This window comes from Otolemur garnettii, unplaced genomic scaffold (genome assembly GCF_000181295.1).
Source record: "Otolemur garnettii isolate 467f Iridium unplaced genomic scaffold, OtoGar3 scaffold00119, whole genome shotgun sequence".
Taxonomy (NCBI): Eukaryota; Metazoa; Chordata; class Mammalia; order Primates; family Galagidae; genus Otolemur; species Otolemur garnettii.
The window spans coordinates 4,962,948-4,984,661 of NW_003852514.1; the positions used below are offsets into that span (position 1 = coordinate 4,962,948).

Genomic DNA, 21,714 nt, shown 5'->3' on the forward strand with positions numbered 1-21,714 from the left:
ACCCAGCCTGTTCTCCCTTCAAGGAGATTTTGAAGCACTCCCTCGGGGCCCCTCCGCTCCTCCTCTGAATAGCTCTCTTGCCTTTCCTTGCTATTGGAAGGATCATTTATATAACGTCTTTGCAGAGAGAGTTTCAGTCCCTTCATCTTCTAATGCCTGTGTTCTCTACCTAAAATTCTTTATCCTCCACTTTGGCTCTTCCCAAACTGTTGTCCTGCCTTTCTCTTCTCTTTACTGCCATACTTCTGAAAAGAATAGTCTGAATTCACAGCACTGCTCGCCTTCCAGTCGGTCAGCTTGTTCTCCTTCGTTGATCACTCATCTGTTCATGAGCCAACACCCCATTCACTTTAATCTGCTGCCATCTGCTCTTCTAAAACTTCCATAAGGTCGCCAGCCCCGTTTGCCAAAATCAATCTCCTCATTTTGGCGTTCATTCTACTTCTTACTGTCTTTAAACACTTGATATTATACCTTCTTTCTTGAAATACGTTCTTTCCTGGCTTTCACAGCCATATTTTTTGTATAATCGTCTCTCTGAGCTTTTTACCCTGTTCTACCACATAAAGGTAAGTGTCCCCCAGAGTTCCATCAGAGTTACTCCTATCATACCTTTATGTTTTACACGTCTACCCTGGGTGATAACAATCTATTATGTGGGTCAACTAGTATTTACATTTCTGATTATATTCAGGTCTGTGTCTCCTGAGCTCTGGCTGCCTCTCACCTGTACCTGTGGTCCAACTGCGGATCGTTATCAATTCACTATCAGTGCTCCTGCATTGCCCTTTTAATGCCTCTGTTGCTTTTTTAACCATTTCCATTGGTTTCCCCACTTATTATCACTTAAGCTAGAAACTTTCAAGTTATCATTGATTCCTTACCTTCTTTAACATTCATTTACAATGTGGTGAATTACCAAATCTTCCACTTCCAGTAGCTTCTTAGCTACTTGGCTTCAGTTCTGGGACATCCCTCCAGCTGCTGTTACATAGGTAACAAAATCATGGATGTGGTAATACTATTGCCTTGCTTAGAAACCTTTGGTGGTTTCTGTTGCTTCAGTGATCAGGTTTTTAGAACCAAAATCAGTATGGCTATAATGCCCAGCTATGTGTATGATTTGGCCAAAAAGAATTGTGTTCTGCTTTTAAAGGGAAATTCTTAGCGATACCTTCTGAATACTGACATATCAAAATGCTCAGCCACATTGTTGTGAAACGGGGCTGGCTCTGATCACAGTAGCAGTGACTCGTTCCTGCAGCACCTGCCTAGTGCACTAGATACTGATAGGTGCTGATAATATAAAAAGTGAGAAAGGCTTAGCCCTTTCCCTGCACGGGCAAGAAGTCCAGCAGAGGAGGTAGACATGCAGGTGAGCAGCCCTAATCTGGAAATCTGAAATGCTCCAAAATCCAAAACTTTTTGAGCACTCACATGATGCCAAAAGTGGAAAATTTTATACCTGACCTCATCTGTTGCCCTAGAAAGACACTGACTAGGCCCCTATAGGAATGAAGGAAGCCAGTGGCAGAGTAACTGTGCTGGATGTGCTAATACAGCAGGCACACCTAAGTGGGAACGGGCCATGAGCCCACCCATGTGGGCGGCTGAGATAGTGACACTTTGCTCTCTGATGGGGCAGTGTACACAAATTTTGTTTCATGTACAAAATTGTTAAAACTCTTGTATAAAGTTACCTTCAGGCTACATGTATAAATTATATGTTATGTTATAAAACATAGAGGGTCAGACGGTTAAGGTCTCAAACTCATCCTAGAAAAAGTGTTATGTACCTCACTGCTAAATATCACTATGGTCACCAAATGGCCAAGGGGAGTACTTCAAAGGAGACCATAGTGATATTCAGCAAAGAGGTATGTAGCACATTTTCTGTGATGAGTTCACAGACTTCATTGTCAGACTTTACACAATGACAGCTCCAATGGCCATTTCAGAGAGAGTTCCAAAATTGCTTTGAAGGATGGACTAGGCACTGGCCTTGGTGCATAGCTTCCCAAGGAGTGCTTCAAAGGACTATAGGGATTCTCAGAACAAAGTGTGTAGCACTTTTCCTAGGATGAGTTTTCAAATTTAATTGTCCAGCCCCATGAATGAATTTTATGTTTACAGTCATATCCCCAAGATGTATATATATACAAATATATATATATATACACACACACACACGCAAATGTGCAGAATCCAAAAGTGTCAGAAACATTCTGTCCCAAGCATTTTGGATAAGGAGTACTCAACCTGTCAATGATTGCGGCAAGGTTGTGTTTTACTAGAAATTCTTGTTAGTTGCTGTGTGAGCAGAGTATTATAGTCATAATGTAGTTAGCAGGTGCTGTGTGCCAGGCACTTTGCTAACTCTTCCAGCCAGGTAACATATTTTATATACCTTGTTTATAAATTGCTTTAATCCACATTACAAATTTTAGACTAAACAAGATTTTATATATGAGAAAAAACTCAGAAATAATCAGCCTAAGGTTGTGCTGCAACACAAGTAGCAGAGCCAAGATTTTAGTCCAGGAGTGTGTGAGTCCAGAGTCTCTGCTGGCAGGAGGTTAGGAGTGCTTCCTGGAGGAGGAGGCATTTAGCACTTCATTCCCTTCCTCAGCAGTTTGGGGTTCTTTTTTTTAGAGACAGAGTCTCACTTTGTCACCTCAGTAGAGTGCTATGGCACTCACAGCCATCTCCAGCTCTTGGGCTTAGGCAAGTTTCTTGCCTCAGCCTCCCAAGTAGCTAGGACTACAGGCACCCTGCTATTTTTTGTTGCAGTTTGGCTGGGGCTGGGTTTGAACCTGCCACCCTACCCCCTGAGCCACAGGTACCGCACAAAATACGGAACGCTTCATGAGTTTGCATGTCATCCTTGTGTGGGGGCCATGCTGATATTCTCTGTATCGTTCCAATTTTAGTCTATGTGCTGCTGAAGCGGGCACAGCACTTTGGGGCTCTTTTGCCCTCCTCTCCTGCTCCTCTCTGACTTCTCTGCCTCATCTCCTGCTAGCCTTTCCCCATCCTCAGGCCCTGTATGCTGGGCGCACTGCTTTTCCCCAGCACTTACAGATGTCATTCCATCCTCATCTTCCTTGCATTGTTTATGACAGGAAATCTGTGATCATTCTGATCTTGGTTTCCTTACAAATGTGTCTTTTTAAAGATTTTTCTCTTTGTTGCTGGTTTTCAGTGATTTGAGCCTGATGTGCCTTGGTTTTATTTGTGTTTATCCTGCTCGGGGTTCATTGAGCTACTTGTATCATTGAGTTTAGTTTTTATCAGATCTGGAAGTTTAATTTTTTTAACCATTATGGTTCCTAATATTGTCCTGCCCCCACCTCTCTTTTCCTCCAATTACAGTGTGTGAAACTGCTTCATATTGTCCCTGTTTATTTTGCTCTGTCTCCCCCTACCTCCCTGCTTCACATTGGATGGTTTCTCTTGGTATGTCTTAAAAATTAAATGATTCTTCTGCAGAGTCTGATCTGCTATGAAGACCATTCAGTGAATTTTTCACTTTAGATACTACAGTTTTTCATCTCTGGAAGTTTCTTTCATGTTTTTTTAATACCTTCTATCTGTCTCCTTGTTTATAATTTTACTTTAAGTCCTTGAGCATCTTTATAACACCTAAAGTCCTCTGCCAATTCCATTATTTGTCATTTCTGGGTCTGTTGTTATTGTTTGTTTGTTTGTTTTTGTCTTAGTTGTGGGTTGTATTTGTGGCATTTTCAGACATCTAGAAATTTTTGGTAGGATGCTGTACATTTAGAATGTTACAGTGTTAAATAGATTTTTATTCCATTAAAGAATGGTGAAGTTTGTTTTGACAGGCAGGTAAATTACTACGGATCAACTTAATTGGGGCGGGTCAAGGGCTAGTTTGGCTATAAGAATAAGGATGGCCCTCCTGGGGTGAGGAAAGAGGGGTTGGTTGATCGCCCCAAGTATTTAGAGTGGTTTTTCTACCCAAACTAGAGAAAATTCAGATGTCTTACTCTGTCCTCTGTGAACACTGGCAAACATCCAGCTTCTTCTGGGAAGTTGTTCTCTGCCTGGCTTTGTAGGGTTTCGCCCTGTCCATGTGCATTTGGTCGAAGACTCCAGAATGCTACTGAGATTTCTGAAGGTCTTTCTTTGTATGGCTCCCTGGGTGCTCTGCCTGCAAATTTCAACTACCGTAGCCTTGCAAACTCCCAGTCTGTTTTCTAAACTGAGCAAAGCCATAGTATTTTCCTTGGGATCCACCCCCACCTTGTAGCACTGTCCATAAACTGCCCCTGGTAGGAAGCAGGGAGACGAGAGGGTTCACTTAGTTGGTTTTCCTACTCAGGACTCATGGTTCCATTTATACTGCCTATTCCAATTTCTGAAAATAGTTGCTTCATACTTTCCTAATTTTCTAGTTTCTAGCCAGAGAGCAAGTTTCATGCCATAGGTTGGAGGGGAAAGTAGGAACTTATCCTTTAATGAGTGTGCTGGTACCATGTATTTTCCATCCCAATGTGTCCACAGGTGCTCACTCTGCCTGAGATGAGCCCTTACCATCACTTAGCCTTCAAGGGCCCAAACAGATGTCATCGTTCTAAGCTCTCTTTTCCTCCTTCCTTTCCAATTAATTGCTCAATTGCTAAGGTATCAAATCACCTCATGATTTCAGACATATATATTTATGCATATGTATTTGGTGTTAAATACTTTTACTTTCCTTTCCCCAACTAGTGTTTGACGGCTCAGACATGTTTATTTGTCATTTGTCTATCTTCTGAGGCACTGCATAGGGCCTAAGATATTTGATTGATATTTGTTGAATTTGAATAGTGAAGGAGTAAACCTCTAAACTAGGCCTCTAAGCAGGATAGAAATGGAAATGCTAGTTTAGGTAGAAAAAAAAAGGAATATTTAGTGTCTGAGGTTGAGAGCTACAGTCTAGTCAAGGTGTAGGCAGCTGGGGAAACTGTTACTCTCAGCCTCTCAACGTGAGTTATATGGCTCTGAGTAATGCTAGTCAAGAGATGCTTAATTCTATAACTTCCTGAGGGCCACTAGAAAGTTCTTTCATGTTTAAAGTTCTTAATATATTTTGTAAAAGGTTACGTCAAGACTATTTTATACAAGGCTACCTTTTAAAACGTTTCGTAGAATAGGCTGCCTTTGCAGTACCTCCTTGAAAAGTTTCAGAAAACTGTAGCTAGCACTATATTTTGTGCTTATATTAACTATTTCAATTGTTGAGAAAACAGAGAGGAAGCTCTTTGTTAAAACCAGAATGGATAAACATCATGATGAAAGGACAAATAATAAATTGCTCTTACGTTTTAGATAAAGACATCTTTGTATTTTTGTAAGTTGACCTCTGGTGAATTTTGTTGCAAGCCATAGGAAGGAGCTGAGGAACTCAGATGACAATAGATTGTGATTAAGAAACTTTTTCAGCCAAAATGCAGTTCTTTGTTTCTGCTGAGGAACATGGACAGTTCTGGGAGCTGCTGGCTCATTGTGGCCTTAGTGTACAGAGGACTTTGTGGACTGTGTGTTACTTCCTGCCGCACGTCCAGCTGCCTGGGACTAAGTTGGCTCAGCTCCTTCTGTGTTTTGCTTCGGGTTGTAAATGCCATATTAACAGCACACAGGACTTCCTGCTGTAATTAACTGACTCTTGAGTTTTGTTGTAAGCGTTCACATTTCCTTTCCTATGAGTTATACATTGCTTTAATTTTGCCATCCTCTAGTGCTGCTGGGGGTGAAATCTTTGACCAGTGTGTTGCAGACAGAGAAGAAGCCTTTAAAGAAAAAGATGTCCAAAGACTCATGCGACAGATTCTAGAAGGTGTTCACTTTTTACACATTCATAATGTTGTTCATCTTGATTTGAAGGTAAGGTCTGAATTACTTGACAGGTTTTGGGGTTGTTTTTTTTTTTGAGAAGGGAGTCTAGCTATATTTATCAGGGAGATAATGTTCATGTGTGTACATGGAAATATAAATAATAATACAATACCAGCAATATGGCAGTCTGAGAATATGGTAGAGGTAGGTGAAGGCTTCCTTGTGAAGCCAGTACTTGAGTTAGACCTTTAGAAAATTGAGATTTAGGTTAAGTAGAGAAGAATAAGAAAATAATTACCTCATAAGAGTTAGGAGTACTTGTGATATCTTTGGGAATAAAATAAAGGGGACAATTTCACTGGAATTGAGAACCCTATTAGGAGACTCTGAAAGTTGAGAACAGATCGGATTCCTGAGGCTTCATATGTCATGAAGAGATAGATGATTTTTGAGCCAGGAAAATTTGAAAAACGGTGCTCTAGGAAAATTAGGCAGCTGTAAATAGAAAGAATGCAAGAATGAAGAGATTCGAAGCAGATAGATTTCTAGTGTAAAATCATCAAAGAAAAGGGGAGGAGAAGAGAAAGAAACACGACCAGTTATCAGTTATGATCCTTTCACATTATCAAAGGCCAGCTGAAACAAGTAAGCAAAAAAGGACATTTTGTTGACTAAAAAGTCCAAAGACAATTTGAGCTTCAGTTATGACAATATTCAGAGCTGGCCGAGTGTAGCCAGTACTGTCCGTCTCCAGCGTTCAGCTCTGCTGTCTCTGAACGGCAGGAAGATGCTGCCGTGTTAGCCTCACAACTACCCCCAGGCTCACAGTAAGAACCGGCCTCTGGTCACAGCTTTCAGAAGTCCTAGATTCCCTCTGATTCGACCAGCTTAGACCAAGCCAGAGCTGATGAACGTGCTGGGGTACAGGGCTCTGACTGGCCAGGCCAGTGTCAACGGTGTAATGAGCCGGGAGAAGGGCATACCCCTCCCCATCCCAACTTTCACATGCTGAGAATGGGGAAGGGATGGGTTCTCAAACTGACTGTTTCTGAAAGAATAGAGAATGGGTGGGTAGGTCCTCAGGGGACAGTCAATAAGCCCTTTGCATTTTCTTAGTATATTCCTTCAGGAACATAGAACACACCACAGTGACACTAGTTCCTAGTGTTTATTCCTCTTATGTAGGTGGCATCATGGGCCAACAGAAGAGGGGTTAGGAAGGAACAGAACCTGAGAAGGTCAAACCCCTGATGCCCCCTAGAAAACTTTCCTGTCCTGAACTGCGGCTTCGTTACAGGCCACAACCTACCTCGACCCCTGTGCCCTCTAGCAGATGGTTTATGGCAGTGGGTCTGTAACTCTGACACACATTAGAATCATCTGGAAGGCTTATTAAAACAAATTGCAAGGCCCCAACACTAGAGTTTCTGATTCAGGGTGGGGTGGGTGGGGTGGGGTGATGCTGGATCTTTGGGTCCGGGAGCCATTTTAAGAACTGCTGCTGTATGGCACATTCCATAACACCTTATTTCATATATAGAACATACATGTACGTATTTCATACCATAGAAATAACAGGGCTTCATTTTTATTGCATGAAGGAATACTCTCCAGAAAGAGTATATAGTTGGTATAATCTAGAGGACTTCTAGAGCAAATTTGATACTGTTCCATTTGAAATCAGGTAGAAGGGTAATATTAATAGACATCCCTTTAAATACTAGTTTCCTACAGAAAAAACAGGGAAATGTTGGCCCAAGTAAGTAACTGAGGCAAAATTCTCAAGCAATGGAGGTTTATTAAGCCAAAATTTTGAGTATGCCCAGGAAAAATAACAAACCACAGATAAGCTATGGCTGTTTTTTCTGCAGGGGAACCTTCAGCATTTTTTTTTTTTTTTGAGACAGAGCCTCAAGCTGTCCCCCTGGGTAGAGTGCCATGGCTTCACAGCTCACAGCAACCTCCAACTCCTGGGCTCAAGCGAGTCTCCTGCCTCAGCCTCCCAAGTAGCTGGGACCACAGGTGCCCGCCATAACGCCTGGCCATTTTTTGGTTGTAGCCGTCTTTGTTGTTTGGCAGGTCCAGGCTGGATTTGAACCCGCCACCTTAGGTGTATGTGGCTGGCGCCTTAGCCACTTGAGCCACAGGCACCAAGCCAACCTTCAGCATTTTAAAGGCAACAAAAAGAAGGAGAAAGAGGTGGTTGGGGTGGGGTGGGGTAGGGTGGGGAACTGATGAGGCAAAGTGGTCACATTCTTGTGAGCCAAGAAATCTACATTTATATAAAATAAGGGAGTAAAGGAAGCATCGGTTATGTACATGTCCCTGGGTAGACCTGTCAGATAAACTTGTAATTTGTTATTAGTGTGGAATCAGCAGGCTTAAGTTCTAGGTGCTAAACATAGGCACAATTTGCATGTCTTTGCTTATGGGAGATTAGCAAGAAATTTCCCTAAAGAAAGATATGTGGGGCCAGCTCTTCAGAGGTGCATCAGCTATACTTTCTCTTCTGCATAAGAGACATATGCCCCTGAGACTTTGATTTTCTTTTTACAGGAAAGAAAGCAATTTGGAGCTTTCTTGTGCTTTTCTGAAAGATGCCAATTTAAATGCATTTTGTTAACAATCATCTTTTCTCAGAGATAATTTTTTAATACCATGGGTAAAATGGACAGCCACAGGGTAGTTGCAGTGACAATTTTCAAAGGCAAATGTGGACATGTGCACACCTATGCTTTGTCCCCAGATGTTGATGCTGAAGTGGCCTGATGCTGACACTGAAGAGCACTTGGTTAAAACTTTTCATAGCCTGAATGGGGCTGGGGCTTTGCCCTTCCCCTATAGTCTGTCATATCATAAGAAGTTCAAAGATCCTTGCTCCTTCAGGAACATTGACCAGGAAGCAAGAGTCTCTGCAGCCCTGACATCAATGGACTCAAACTTTAAGAAGCCTCAGTCAGTATTAGCTATGCAGAAGAATTTCCCAAAGAAATATTTATTCATGCTGTAGTTTTTTTCATGTGTGGTTTTATACTCTTAACTCTGTAAAGTCATAGATTGGTTCTGTTTTTTATGATGTTTTACTAGTTTTACAATGTTAAAAGGACTTCCAGGAACAGAGCCCCAATGTAAATAACATCACATCTATAGGAAATGAACTTTCAATTTATGACAGCTCCACCTATGACCAGAAACTAAGTAGCAAGTCAGACAGCCTGCCAACACTATGTGTCATGGACCTTTGATGTTACTTGAAAGCCCTCAAAGGTGAATATTAAGTTCTTGCATACCAGGTTTAACCGTGTATTTACACAAGGAAATTATATCCCTTTCTCCTGGTCCATTCAGTATAAATCATTCTCCTTTCTCTCCAATATGCTTGGTGTAGAATTCTTTCCAGATTTAATCAAGGCCTTGGTGATGATGACAATGATGAGCCTCTGATGTGGGAAACTGGCTTCTCCATGTTTTCCAGCCCCAGAGGAATGAGAAGTCAAGGTGATCTGAAGAGTTCTTAGCCTTTCCTCTGCCCTCACACTCCTCTCTCCTCTCTGAGTGAACTGCTGGACAGAGGGTATCGATAGAGATCAAGTCATGTGGCCCCAGCTCAGGCAAGAGTGATTTGTACCAAAAGGTCATGTCCAGGTGACCTCTCTGCATCTGAACAAAGAGAATCTACTATCCTGTACCTTCAATAGCCATCTGTCCAGTGAGAATATATGCTTATATGCTAACACTCAGTCCCCAGAAGAGCTCAAAAGACTAAGCTATAAAGACAAAAGGGCAGGGTGTGGTGGCTCACACCTATAAACCTAACAATCTGGGAGGCCAAGGCAGGAGGTTCGCTTGAGCTCAAGAGTTTGAGACCAGCCTGAGCAGGAATAAGACCCCATCTCTACTAAAAATAGCTGGGCATTATGATAAGTTCTGTAGTCCCAGTTACTCAGAAGGCTGAGGTGGAAGATCACTTGAACCCAAGAGTTTGAGGTTGCTGTGAGCTTGGCACACTAGCCTGAGCAACAGAGTGAGACTCTATCTTAAAAAAAAAAAAAGATTATTTTCCCACCCTGACTCAAAGTAGAACCTCCATAGCTGACCACCTCCCTTACAGTGACCACCTCCTTAAGTTGACCTATTTTTCATAGACTGGACATGCACCACATGTACATTTGGTATAGTAGGCCTAGTTCCTTATGTTCACTACCTCCATATGTTGACCAGTTTGTTACAGTCCTTTGAGTGGTCAACTTACAGAAGTTTTACTGTATATTATGTTTTGATATTCCCAATATACATAACAACATTGAGTTATTAGGCTATTTAGTCTCTATTCTTGTTAAAATGAGAAATTCCTGTCCTAAAGACAGAAATTAGTGAGAAATTAGAGTAACAGTTGCTTTCATTAAAGAGACAATTAACATGATGGGAAGTACTAGGGGTCCTCAGACTTTTTAAACAGGGGGCCAGTTTACTGTCCCTCAAACCATTGGAGGGCTGGACTGTGGGCCCCAGGACGAGTCGGCTGCTAAGCAGGACAGGCAGCAGCAGCAAAAACACCCGGCGGGCTGGATAAATGTCTTAGGCGGGCTGCATGTGGCCCGCAGGCCGGAGTTGGAGGACACCTGGGAAATACGTTGTCTGGCTTCGTGTAGACCTCAAATAATTAGTCTGCTGAAAGATTGATTCACTGAAAACTCTCAGCCAAAACTGTAAATTGAACTTAGAAAATTCTTTGAGGCGTAGCAGATGCAGATTTAGGAGTTCATAAAAGTGTAAGTCAAAAGTGTGTAACCTGTGGGCTGAGGGCCTCATGCTGACTTTGTGAGGACTTTTTTTTGCTTATCTGTGGTATCAGACATTTTTCTTGCTAATCGTTCTTTTGTTAGTGTTTGTGTATTTAATGTGTGGCCCAAGACAACTTTTATTTTTCCAGTGTACAGCAGAGGGGAAAAGAGTTGTATATCCTTGTTATAAGGCCATAAATCCACAAAAATAGAAAAGACAAACTGTGATTAAGGGGAAGCCCATTCTTTTAACATGTGAAATGTTGCAGGACTGACAAATCTGAAAAGTAACAGCTCTGGCAAAGTCAGAACAAAACTAAAAGTTCCAAAGCAGTCTCAGTAATTTGGTGAATTAGATATTCAGCAGAGAGGCATGCTTTTACTTCAGTTTGGAAGCACTGACCAGAAATAACACAAAGAAAGCCAGTCTTAAAATCCAGCACCCTTTTTTCCTGAAGGAGTCTTCTTCTGGCTCAGTCTCTCGGCAGTGTTAATACAGTTGGCCCTCTGTACCCAGAGGTTCTGCAGCCTTGGATTCAACCAAGCTCATAGCAAAAATATTCAGGGGGGGAGATATTCCACAAGATTCCAAAAAGCAAAACTTTTAATTTGTCCCATGCTACTACTACATCAAATTCATGTAAATAAGTGACACGTAGGCATCATATAACAGTCCCCCATATTAACTTACACAGGATTATTAACCTGTCTCACTACTCTAACCTGAGTCTTAATAAATAAATAGTTAATTTACAAAAAAAAAATTTTTAATTAAAGAAAGTTAATTTACTAAAACTTTCTGATAAAATGTTTCTTAAAATGTTGTCCATGATTCCTTGAGTATTATTGAGCAGGTTAACCTCAACTTGACAATTATCTTAGCACTAAGTCTTATTCAGTGGTGGTTGTTCAGTTAACTGGATTATGAACAAAGATGAAGATAACAAGATAAATGAAAGGGTCCCACATGAAGCAAAGAAATAAGACTTTGGAAAGACTTCCCCCCAGCCATTGTCTATTGGAGGCCCGGCTACACGTTTCCTGTGTATTTCACTGATACTACATCTCTGTTGATTGACAGTGCTGCCCTCTCTCCCTTACCACACAGGACACATGCATTTTACATAGAATTAGGTATCACCTGGCACATTTTTATTATGAGCTAGAGTCCCTAAAAAGAAGGTTTAACTCAATGTAAATGCTGAGGTATTTCTCTTTGTTTTCAGAACATACATTTCACCATCAAAGAACTGACAAGAGATCATGGTCCTATAACTGTACTTTTATTTAAAGGAGTAAAGTCACTCTGGGAGACCAAGGCAGGAGGATCACTTGAGCTCAGGAGTTAAAGACCAGTCTGAGCAAGAGTAAGGCCCCATCTCTACTAAAACTAGAAAACTAAGGCCGAGAGGCTAAGGCAAGAGAATCTCTTGAGGTTGCTGTGAGCTGTGACACCACAGCATTCTACCAAGGGTGACAAAGTGAGACTCTGTCTCAAAAATAAATAAATAAATAAATAAAATAAAAGAATAAAGTGTATTTTTAAAAATACCTGTGGTCAAAACGGCCCAGTTGATAGGGGCCAGCTAATAAACATTAACTTGGAAATATAAGAAATATGTTAATGTGTTTTTCTAGCAACCTCTCTTTCAAGCCTTTTTTTTTTTTTTTTTTAAATACAGACAGGGTCTTGCTCTGTTGCCCCAGGTAGAGTGCAGTGGCATCATCATAGCTCACAGCAACCTCAGACTCTGGGGCTCAACCTCCTCTCAGCCTTCTAAGTAGCTGGGACTACTCAGTGGCAAGTGCTACCACACCCAGCTAATTTTTCTGTTTTCTGTAGAGACGATGTTTTGTTCTTACTCAGACTGGTCTGGAACTCCTGGCCTCATGCAATCTTCCCTACTCAGCTTCTCAAAGTACTAGGATCACAGGTGTGAGCCACTGCACATGGCCCTTTCTTTCAACTCTTTGACTTCATTTTTAAAAAGTCTCACTGTGGTATATCCTAGATCAGTGGTTCTCAACCTTCCCAATGCTGCGACCCTTTAATACAGTTTCTCATGTTGTGGTGACCCCCAACCATAAAAATTATTTTCATTGCTACTTCATAACTGTAATTTTGCTGCTGTTATGAATCATAATGTAAGTATCTGATATTAGGTGACCCCTGTGAAAGGGTCATTTGACCCCCCCCAAAGGGGTCACAACTCACAGGTTGAGAACCACTGTCCTAGATGCACATAACTGGGCCTAGATTTCTAATACAGTAAAATTTTAATGATTTGATCATACTTAGGATTGACAACATTACCACCAAACCAGTTAGCTTTGGCACAGTAACCAAAGAAAGCATTTCTTGGGGAATATAAAGTATAAACAAAATATGAGGGTGAAACATTTAAACTATTTTAGGGGAACATGTGGTGTTTAAGAATGTGCATGCTTGCTAATTATGGTGAATCACAAGAAGACTGGGAGATTTGCCCTTAGCAGTATTTCATTTAACATTTCGTACGTAGTGGAAAGGGCACAACAGGTACAATTATGAATGTGTATCCCTGAGCCAAACTCTTCCCATCGAATTTGCCTGAATAATTGACATTTTATTGCACTATGTTTTATTAATGTACTAAAACTTAAATTGCTCTCAAATGTATAGGGCAGTGTTTTTCAACCTTTTTATCTCATGGCATACTTGAACCTATAGTTTAAACTTCCATGATACACTTAAATTATGTTGATTTTAAAAAGTATATAAAAAAAGAATACATTTACTGTGCATTGAATTTATTTCAAAAATAATTTAATAATCTTTAAAAATTTTTGCAGCACACTGGTTGAAAATCACTGGTCTAGGGACTAGTGCTACGTAGGCTTTTTCTGGAAGAAGGAGCTAGAAGGTAATTAACAAAAAAGATGTGGCCATTGCCCCTAGAATGGCCTACAGAGCCTGGGAGGCCTGCACTTCCCTCACTCTCATGTCCACCCACAATCCCGCCCTTTCTGCCTCCAGGGACTTCTGGGTAGCATGTCCTTCCTTCCCGGGGAGCCTTAGGCCTGCTGTCTGCTCTGCTGCACCCCTCTTGCCTGCCCACCTTGGGTTCTGTGGTGCGCTGGCTCTTGTCTAACACCATCCTCTCCTCCCTGGAGGGTTGCCCTCTCTGACTGCCCTAAAGATGGCATGCCCAGCCGGCAGTCACTTTGTCACCCCATCATCCCACTCTGAGTTCGCTGCAGTGATATTATCAATTTGTATTTACTTGTCCCCATTAGAATGAAAGGTTCCAAAAGAAGAGACCTGTGTCTTGTTCTCTGTTGTTTCCCCAGGACATGAGTCATTAGGCGTCGATACCTATTTGTTGACTAAATGATGGAGTCTTCTTTACCCTTCAGGCTCTGCTCACACATCTCCTCCTAATTTTCTGAGGCAATCCCTGATTGATTTCTTGCCTGAGCACTTTGCATGAACTACTGTCACAGCATGACACTCACCAGAATGAGTGACTCCTGACGGGTCTCCTGATTATAAACTCTTGGACAGTAGGGACTTCTTATTCTAATATTTATCCTGCCACCTTTCCTGATGCAAAATAGACACCACTCCATTTTTGTCATAGTTACGTTCCTTCCGCTCATTGTCCGGCAGCTGTGTGTGAGTGCCAGGCCCGCTCACCGGTGAGGACAGAGTAATTGATTCTGTGGCTTCTGTCATCCTGAAGCTAGAGATTCTTGCCTTCCCGTTTCTGAATTCAGACTTTGAGAAACCCATGATCCTTTTTGTAATGTAAAAGTGTGGGATGGATGGTTGGATAGACCGTAAGACCCTTTTTAAAGAGAGAGGGATCACCTGTGCCTCAGTTTCCTTTTTCATACTGCAGTCCATCATATTGTTGACAGTTGTTGTAATCTGTGTCATCACTGTCATCCTAGGGCTTCTCGCCAAGTTGACACTAGGCAAAAAAGAGAAAAAACGTGTTCTAGGTGGAGGGAATTCAGTATACAATAGTCTCATGAGAGGGAAGACCAGAAAATGTCCTGAGAGACTCAGTTTCACTGAGCCAAGGTGGGAGAACCAGCTAAGCAGGAGCGAGGCCTCTCAGGAGTTCTTGTACCATGTCAGGGAGTTCAGAGGTTATCTAAGAGCAGTGGGAAGCTACTGAAAGGCTTAGGAAGGGAGATACCATTGGATTTAGATAGCACAACTTTTCTGGCTGTAGTGCAGACAAAACAGATCCTAGCAAGCCATTTTCAAGGCCATTGGGATTGAACAAGAAATGATGGTAGGTTTAATTAGTTTTCTATAGATGAAGAGAAGTAGGCAAAGTATAATCAACAGAATATGATGACGTATTAGTTTAATGGCGGAGGAAGGGAATGACCAGAGTGACTTCATGTTCTCTCCTATCCTGATGATTGCACCATGCACTGCACCGTCGGCCGTCGGCCTGGGGAGAATGACTGAGGAGGGAAAGTGCAAGTGTGGTTTCCATCATGTTGAATTTAGTCACCTTTGAGACATAAAAGGGAAGATAATAAATCAGCAATTGGTTGAAGAGGTTGGAAAGAACAATTTGTGCGTCATAAGGTATAGGTGGTATGTAAGCCTTGGGCACAGGTGGATCATGCAAGGTGAGAGTGGAGTGAGAGAGGAATAGTCTTGAGATCAGCCTGGTGAGGGAAGGCGGACTGTCAGAGGAGACAGCAGCAGCAGCCAGAGAGATAGGAGCTAAGCCAGGATATGTCACAGAAGCCAAGACAAGACTATGTAAACAAGGAAGGAATGGATGCCAGTGTCAAATACTGCTAAGATCATGTTCCAGAAGGACTGAAAAATACAGATTTTGTGACTTCTTGTGGAATGAGAAGTCAGAAGTCAGATGGAGTGGTAGGTAGAATATGAGTGGAAGGAGAGGAAATGTGAACATTTTTTTTATACCTCTAGGGGACAAATGTAGTCTGTTAACAGTGGGTTAACATGTTTGCTGTGCACAAGCTGCTGTGGAGCAGAGCAGGGTCAGCCCTCAGGCCCAGCGCACATGGGTGAGTGGTGAGGGAGAGAAGGGAGAGGGCTGCACGAGCAAAGACAGTGCCTGTGCAGGGACAGGAGATGGGAGCGCGCCAGTCTTGTTCAGGGATTACAGCCTGTTTAGTTTGGAGCATAAAGTGCCTGTAGAACAGTGACAGCAGATTGATCTTGAAAAGGAAGCAGGGGCCAGATCATTAAACAGTCCAGGTGAAAATAGATCTGTTTGTCTTTTTATATGAAAGTGTCTTGGGTTATTTTCCACCGGGCAAAAATGACTCCAGGGATGTGAACCTTGTTGATTCTGCGGCCTTGGGGGTAGCCTCCATGCTCCAGCCTCAGCCCCTTTTGAGAAAAGGTGTGCTGGGAAGAAGCAACAACTACCATACAGTCATGCGAAGAGGACAACAAAAGGGGGTGACCGTGGGGAAAACTAGAGACCAGAGGCTAGCATCATAGTCTGGGTAAGAAATAAGGAAAGCCCAAACTTTAAGCACTGGGGATACTGAGATTTAGGAAATGAATTCTACAGCCATACCACCCTGAATGTGCCCAACCAATCTCATCTGATCTCAGGAGCAAAGCAGGGCTGGGCTGGGTTAGTACTTAGATGGGAGATTTAGTAAGTAGAATTGGCACAACTGGTGACTTCATTAGATAAGAGAAATGGTGGAAAATGTAGGAGACAGAGCACTTTGGGGTGAATCCCCATTGGTTTACTTGGGCATTAAGATTGGGAACACAGAAGAGGAAGGTGGGTTGAGGGGATGAACGACTGCCCAAGGTGTTTACTGACTTTTGAAGGCCTGCCTTGTAGTGGGGAGTTGAGGATGTGGGGTACATTTCAGCCAAATACAAAGTTTTGATTTTAATTGCAGCTTGAGTCTGGAGAATGGAATTAGAGTAGAATTCATATAAGGGGCAGCTGAAGCCTTAGGAATAGAAGAAACTGCTCAAAAGTAAAATACAGGGTGGTACACCAGTATTTAGAAGGAGGGCAGAAAAAAAATAATCAAGAAAATTGTGAGGGATCTATAGAGGAAGAGATTGGAGAGGGATAAAACAAAGGGAGGGATTTCAACACCATGAGGACAATTGAAAGTCCCCAGTGCTGCAGCAACAAGGTGTTAGTTATTGAAGGTATTGTGACCTCAAAGAGGGGGCAGAGCAGATTTAGCTGGACTGAGAATTGATACGAGTTGTATTTGATCATGCTTTCAAGAAACTGAGCTTTGTGGGACTAACAGGCAGTGAGTATGGTGGCTAGAAAGAGATTCAGGGTCAAGTGGGTCGCTGTGGCTTATGATGAGATTTCCTAGCACTCTGGGAGGCTGAGGCGGGTGGATTGCTTGTGCTCAGGAGTTAAAGACCAGCCTGAGCAAGAACAGGACCCTGTCTCTACTTAAAATAGAAAACCAGACAGTGCCTTTAGCTCAGTGGGTAGAGCGCCGGTCACATACACCCAGGCTGGCAGGTTCTAACCTGGGCCAGGCCAGCTAAACAATAATGACAACTGCACCAAAAAAATAGCCAGGTGTTGTGGCGGCTGCCTGTAGTCCCGGCTACACAAGAGAATCACTTAAACCCAAGAACTGGAGGTTGCTGTGAGCTGTGACACCATGGCACTCTACCAAGGACGACATAGTGAGACTCTGTCTCAAAAAAAAAAAAGGGAAAGAAAGAAAAACAAGCCAGGTGTTGTGGTGCACACCTGTAGTCTCAGCCACTCAGGAGGCTGAGGCAAGAGAATTATTGCTGAAGCCCACAAGTTTGAGGTTGCTGTGAGCTGTGATGCTATGGCACTCTACCCAGTGTGACAGAGTGAGACTTTGCCTCAAAACAAGGAGATTCAGGGTCTTTCAGGATAGTTTTTGTAAGCCGTTTGGTTTTGGTTTTAAGAGAGAGACAGAAGCATGCTTATATGCTGAGGAAGAGCTAGAATGGGGCGAGAGACGTACACTTCTTTAACAAATTACTATTTACTATTAAATTCCTCTGTCTCAATCTTACAGGTAAAATTTATGAGCTACTTATTTTGTATACTCATGGTTTTATTGATGGGGGGGGTGTTATATTTTTAGCCTCAGAATATTCTGCTGACAAGTGATTCTCCACTGGGTGACATTAAGATCGTTGACTTTGGCCTTTCAAGAATAATGAAGAACAGTGAAGAGCTCCGAGAGATTATGGGTACTCCTGAATATGTGGGTCAGTATTTGTAAGAGTGGCATAGTTTTGTGTTTGGGGTCCTCAGGCGTCACCTTCATCAGGAGCTCACATGTGGAATGGTTCGTAGTGGGGCCAGCCATCTGCTGGACTTGTGTGATGGGGAGAGTGCCTGGGATAGAACAGGGCATTAGGAAAGCAAAGATGGGGACAGGTGAGGCAGATTTAAAAGCTACGACCTGATAGGGACTATGCCTGGTTAGGTAAGGGTGTGAGAAGCCCACTGTGTTAGAAATTGCCACTTTATATCACAGTGTTTATTTCTTCCTATATTTCTAAAATACTGGGACTCAATAATGTGCAGTAGAGGTGTGAAAAGTAAACAAGTTTATTGTAAATATCTAGTTAGACTTTGTATTAATTCATATTAATTTATGCTATTAATAGTTAACAATTTTTTCCACAAAATTAAATGTTCTCTTCTGTTTCTGATACTAGCTCCTGAAATTCTTAGTTATGATCCTATCAGCATGGCAACGGATATGTGGTGAGTGTTACTGATGAAAATTGATTAAGTTAGTTTCAATAAATGAGACTGGTGCTAATTTTTCTTAAATTTTCTTTCAATTTAGGAGCATTGGCGTTTTAACGTATGTCATGCTTACAGGAATATCACCCTTCTTAGGCAATAATAAACAAGAAACATTTTTGAACATCTCACAGATGAATTTAAGTTATTCTGAGGAAGAGTTTGATGTTGTATCTGAGTCAGCTATTGACTTCATCAAGACACTTTTAGTGAAGAAACCTGAGTAAGTATTAGTTTAATATTGATCATTGTCCATTTTGGATTGATCTGCTCCAAGCAAAAGTAGTTCAACAACAGAAACACCAAAATGAAGATGCAAAAATGTTGGTGTAATATTAGATGAAACTCATGGCTTGCTATGTCTGTGGAAAGAAAAAGTGGCCAAAAGGAAAATAGTTTTGAAAGTATGAAATAAGTACCTCATTATAAGAGGATTAAAATATTAATTAGCAAAATTGTGTTATTGCAGCTATGCCATCCACTGAGCGGTACTCACAATTTGTGGTTAATAGAAATTGACAATGAAATGCCAGATAATCGGCTCGGCACCTGTAGCTCAAGCAGCTAAGACGCCAGCCATATACCCTGGAGCTGGTGGGTTCAAATCCAGCCTAGGCTGCCAAACAATAACAGCTATAACCCAAAAATAGGTAGGCATTGTGGTGGGCACCTGTAGTTCCAGCTACTTGGGAGGCTGAGGCAAGAGGATCACTTTAAGCCCAAGAGTTTGAGGTTGCTGTGAGCAGTGACACCATGGCATTCTACCAAGGGTGACAGCTTGAGACTCTGTCTCTAAAAAATAAAAAAGCCAGATAATCCCTAGAAGACATTTTCCATCTGTTGTTTGTTCCCCAAGAGAGCTTTCCAGAGCTAGTTTACCTAAAATATTTTTAAACAGTGTGAAAAATTACACCCAAATTCTAAAATTTCTAGTTTTATTCAGGAATCACAATGAGATTCTTGCCAACTCTTCATACATCTCGAATTGTAATAAATACTGTACAGCAGCTTATATTCTAGTTTTTAATTGAAGTGCTCATATGTTGCCCTAAGTATCAATTGTGTATCTTTACACAGAGATCGAGCCACTGCAGAAGAATGTCTACAACATCCCTGGTTGACACAGAACAGTATTCAAGATCCTTCTCTCAGGGTGAAAGGGGCTTTAGAAGAACCAAATGCCCTTCAAGAAGGTGATGATTCTGTGCCTGAAATTAATTTTGGCAAACCAGAAACTGAGGAATCAATTGTAACAGAGGACTTAATTGTAGTTACTTCGTATACTTTAGGACAGTGCAGACAGTCTGAAAAAGAGAAAATGGAGCAAAAGGCCATTTCCAAACGATTTAAATTTGAGGAACCTTTGCTACAAGAAATTCCAGGAGAATTTATCTACTGAGCAGTATTTCCCTTTAGAACTTTTGAGATTTCTACATTGAATTGAAAACGTTAATATTATTTATGGACCACAGGCCAAACGGTACATGTATTGAAAGTGGATAACCAGGTGTCACATACATAGACACAAACAACTTTGTGAAGCTTATGGAATTAGATGAATCAAGCCAGGTTTACAGAGTTGCCAAGCAGGAGATTTTTAACAGGTACAGTTATCTGTTTCAATGTTATTTTTAAGAAGGGAGAGGTTTGCATCTTTTAATCCTACATCCTGTTTCTCCAGAATGAGAATTTGTAAGCAAAGATACTATTTGTATTCACTTTCTTTAAAAATCCAAGTAAAAGTGCCAAAACTGCATTCTGTAAATCTCTTTTGCATTATTCATGTGTGTATCTATGTCTACTTTATATGTATGTTGATACCCTTACTAAAATGGATAACTTTTTGACTTGGGGGAGGGGTAGTTTGGCAAGATTTTAATTTAAAAGCTTTTAAATTTTTGACATCTAGAATAACATTCATTATAACTTGATAATGTCTTCTTTTTATATTTTATTACTGCTTTATGTTAACTTGATTTAGCTTTTGTTGTCTCTGTTTTTGCATAATGCTTATAACCTATCAGTGAAAACCCTGGCTAACTCTTTCCCTATTCAGTGTCACTAATGAGAGAGGTGGTGATTTTTCCTCTGAAATTATTCTAGTTTTAAGCGTCAGCTCGTCAGCCACTTCCTTCATCACACCACACTCACCTACCTTCTTTTAGGGGCTAAACCACAGTCACTTCCTTGCCCTTCACCTACACTTGTCATGTAATTTTGGCCACTTGCAGGCATCAGTGTGATCTGATCAACATTGTGGTTGCTTTGGTCAGTGAAAAGATACTATCACATTGTGTTTGTCTCAAAGTTAATAAAATACCATAGAGCAGAAGAGTTGGAGAGCATTTCCACGCTGACCACCAAGCCTCTACTTGTGTTATTCTCCGCCCCCAAGCAATGTCAGGAAAACATTACAAATACCTATATATAAATATATATATATAAACATATACTTTGTCCATACAAAATTTGACATTGGATGCTTGTCCCCAAAAGACTTATAAGAATATACTCAGTAGTTTTTAATTGGATTAGGATTGAACACTTAATTGTATCTTGGCCCCTAAAGTGAACAGGAAAGGCCTATTTAAAAAATGGAGATGGAAAAGTAACTTAAATTGGATATCCTTCTCACATAAAAAAAAAGTCTGAGAGTCCTTATTTGTCTTTCATTAGGCTTAGTGTAGTGCGTTTGTTACTCCAGCTTGTCTGTCACCTGTGTGTTGTGTACACCCAGGCCCTGCCTCGTGCTGTGCATTAAGAACAACTGACCTGTCCCCTCACGGTCTGATCAAGGTGTCGCACAAAGCACTCCTCGGAGCACGATTTCTCAAATGTCAAAATCATGAAAATGACAGCACCTCACCACCTGTTTTGAAGTGTGTGCAGTGACCACACATATGTTTATATAAATGTCATAGATGTGTACACGAATGGTCTGTCACCTCAACCAGGTCTGCTGCGTGAGCCTTTCTGAGCACCTGGTGACGCTTATACACCACAGGGCGAAATGCGTCAGGCAGTTCAAACTGTTGCAGTGTTTTCTTGCTAAATTGGTTTTATTTATACAGTTTCCTGGAAACTAGCATTTCTAAATAAGAGCTGAAAAGGTAAAGAGGAAACTCTGCCACAATGGTAGTTTTCCACGAAAACCCATGGCTACAAGGTTGGGCCTTGGGTAACTTGTAAAACACAGTTTTAAGCAAATTTATATAAGTATTTCTCTGGCAAAAACAGGGGAAAAGTGACCAAAAAAAAAAAAATACCAGTATTGAATGACACATGTTTGTACCTAATGGATTTGTCAA

The 21,714-nt window shown here is 41.4% G+C and overlaps 1 protein-coding gene and 1 non-coding gene across 2 annotated transcripts in view; one reads left to right on the forward strand and one right to left on the reverse strand.

The window, feature by feature from the left end:
• STK17A (serine/threonine kinase 17a) overlaps positions 1 to 20,159 on the forward strand; it is a 36,701-nt gene extending 16,542 nt beyond the window's left edge. Inside the window, exons 3-7 of the mRNA XM_003797551.2 lie at positions 5,745 to 5,889; positions 17,733 to 17,859; positions 18,316 to 18,364; positions 18,450 to 18,629; positions 19,484 to 20,159. Coding sequence (XP_003797599.1) covers positions 5,745 to 5,889; positions 17,733 to 17,859; positions 18,316 to 18,364; positions 18,450 to 18,629; positions 19,484 to 19,805 — 823 coding nt within the window. The 3' untranslated portion in view covers positions 19,806 to 20,159. The remainder of the gene's footprint in view (positions 1 to 5,744; positions 5,890 to 17,732; positions 17,860 to 18,315; positions 18,365 to 18,449; positions 18,630 to 19,483) is intronic.
• LOC111727714 lies at positions 2,848 to 2,954 on the reverse strand. The gene has a single exon (XR_002775197.1). It is a non-coding gene; the product is annotated as a U6 spliceosomal RNA (small nuclear RNA).
• Positions 20,160 to 21,714: the final 1,555 nt, after the last annotated feature.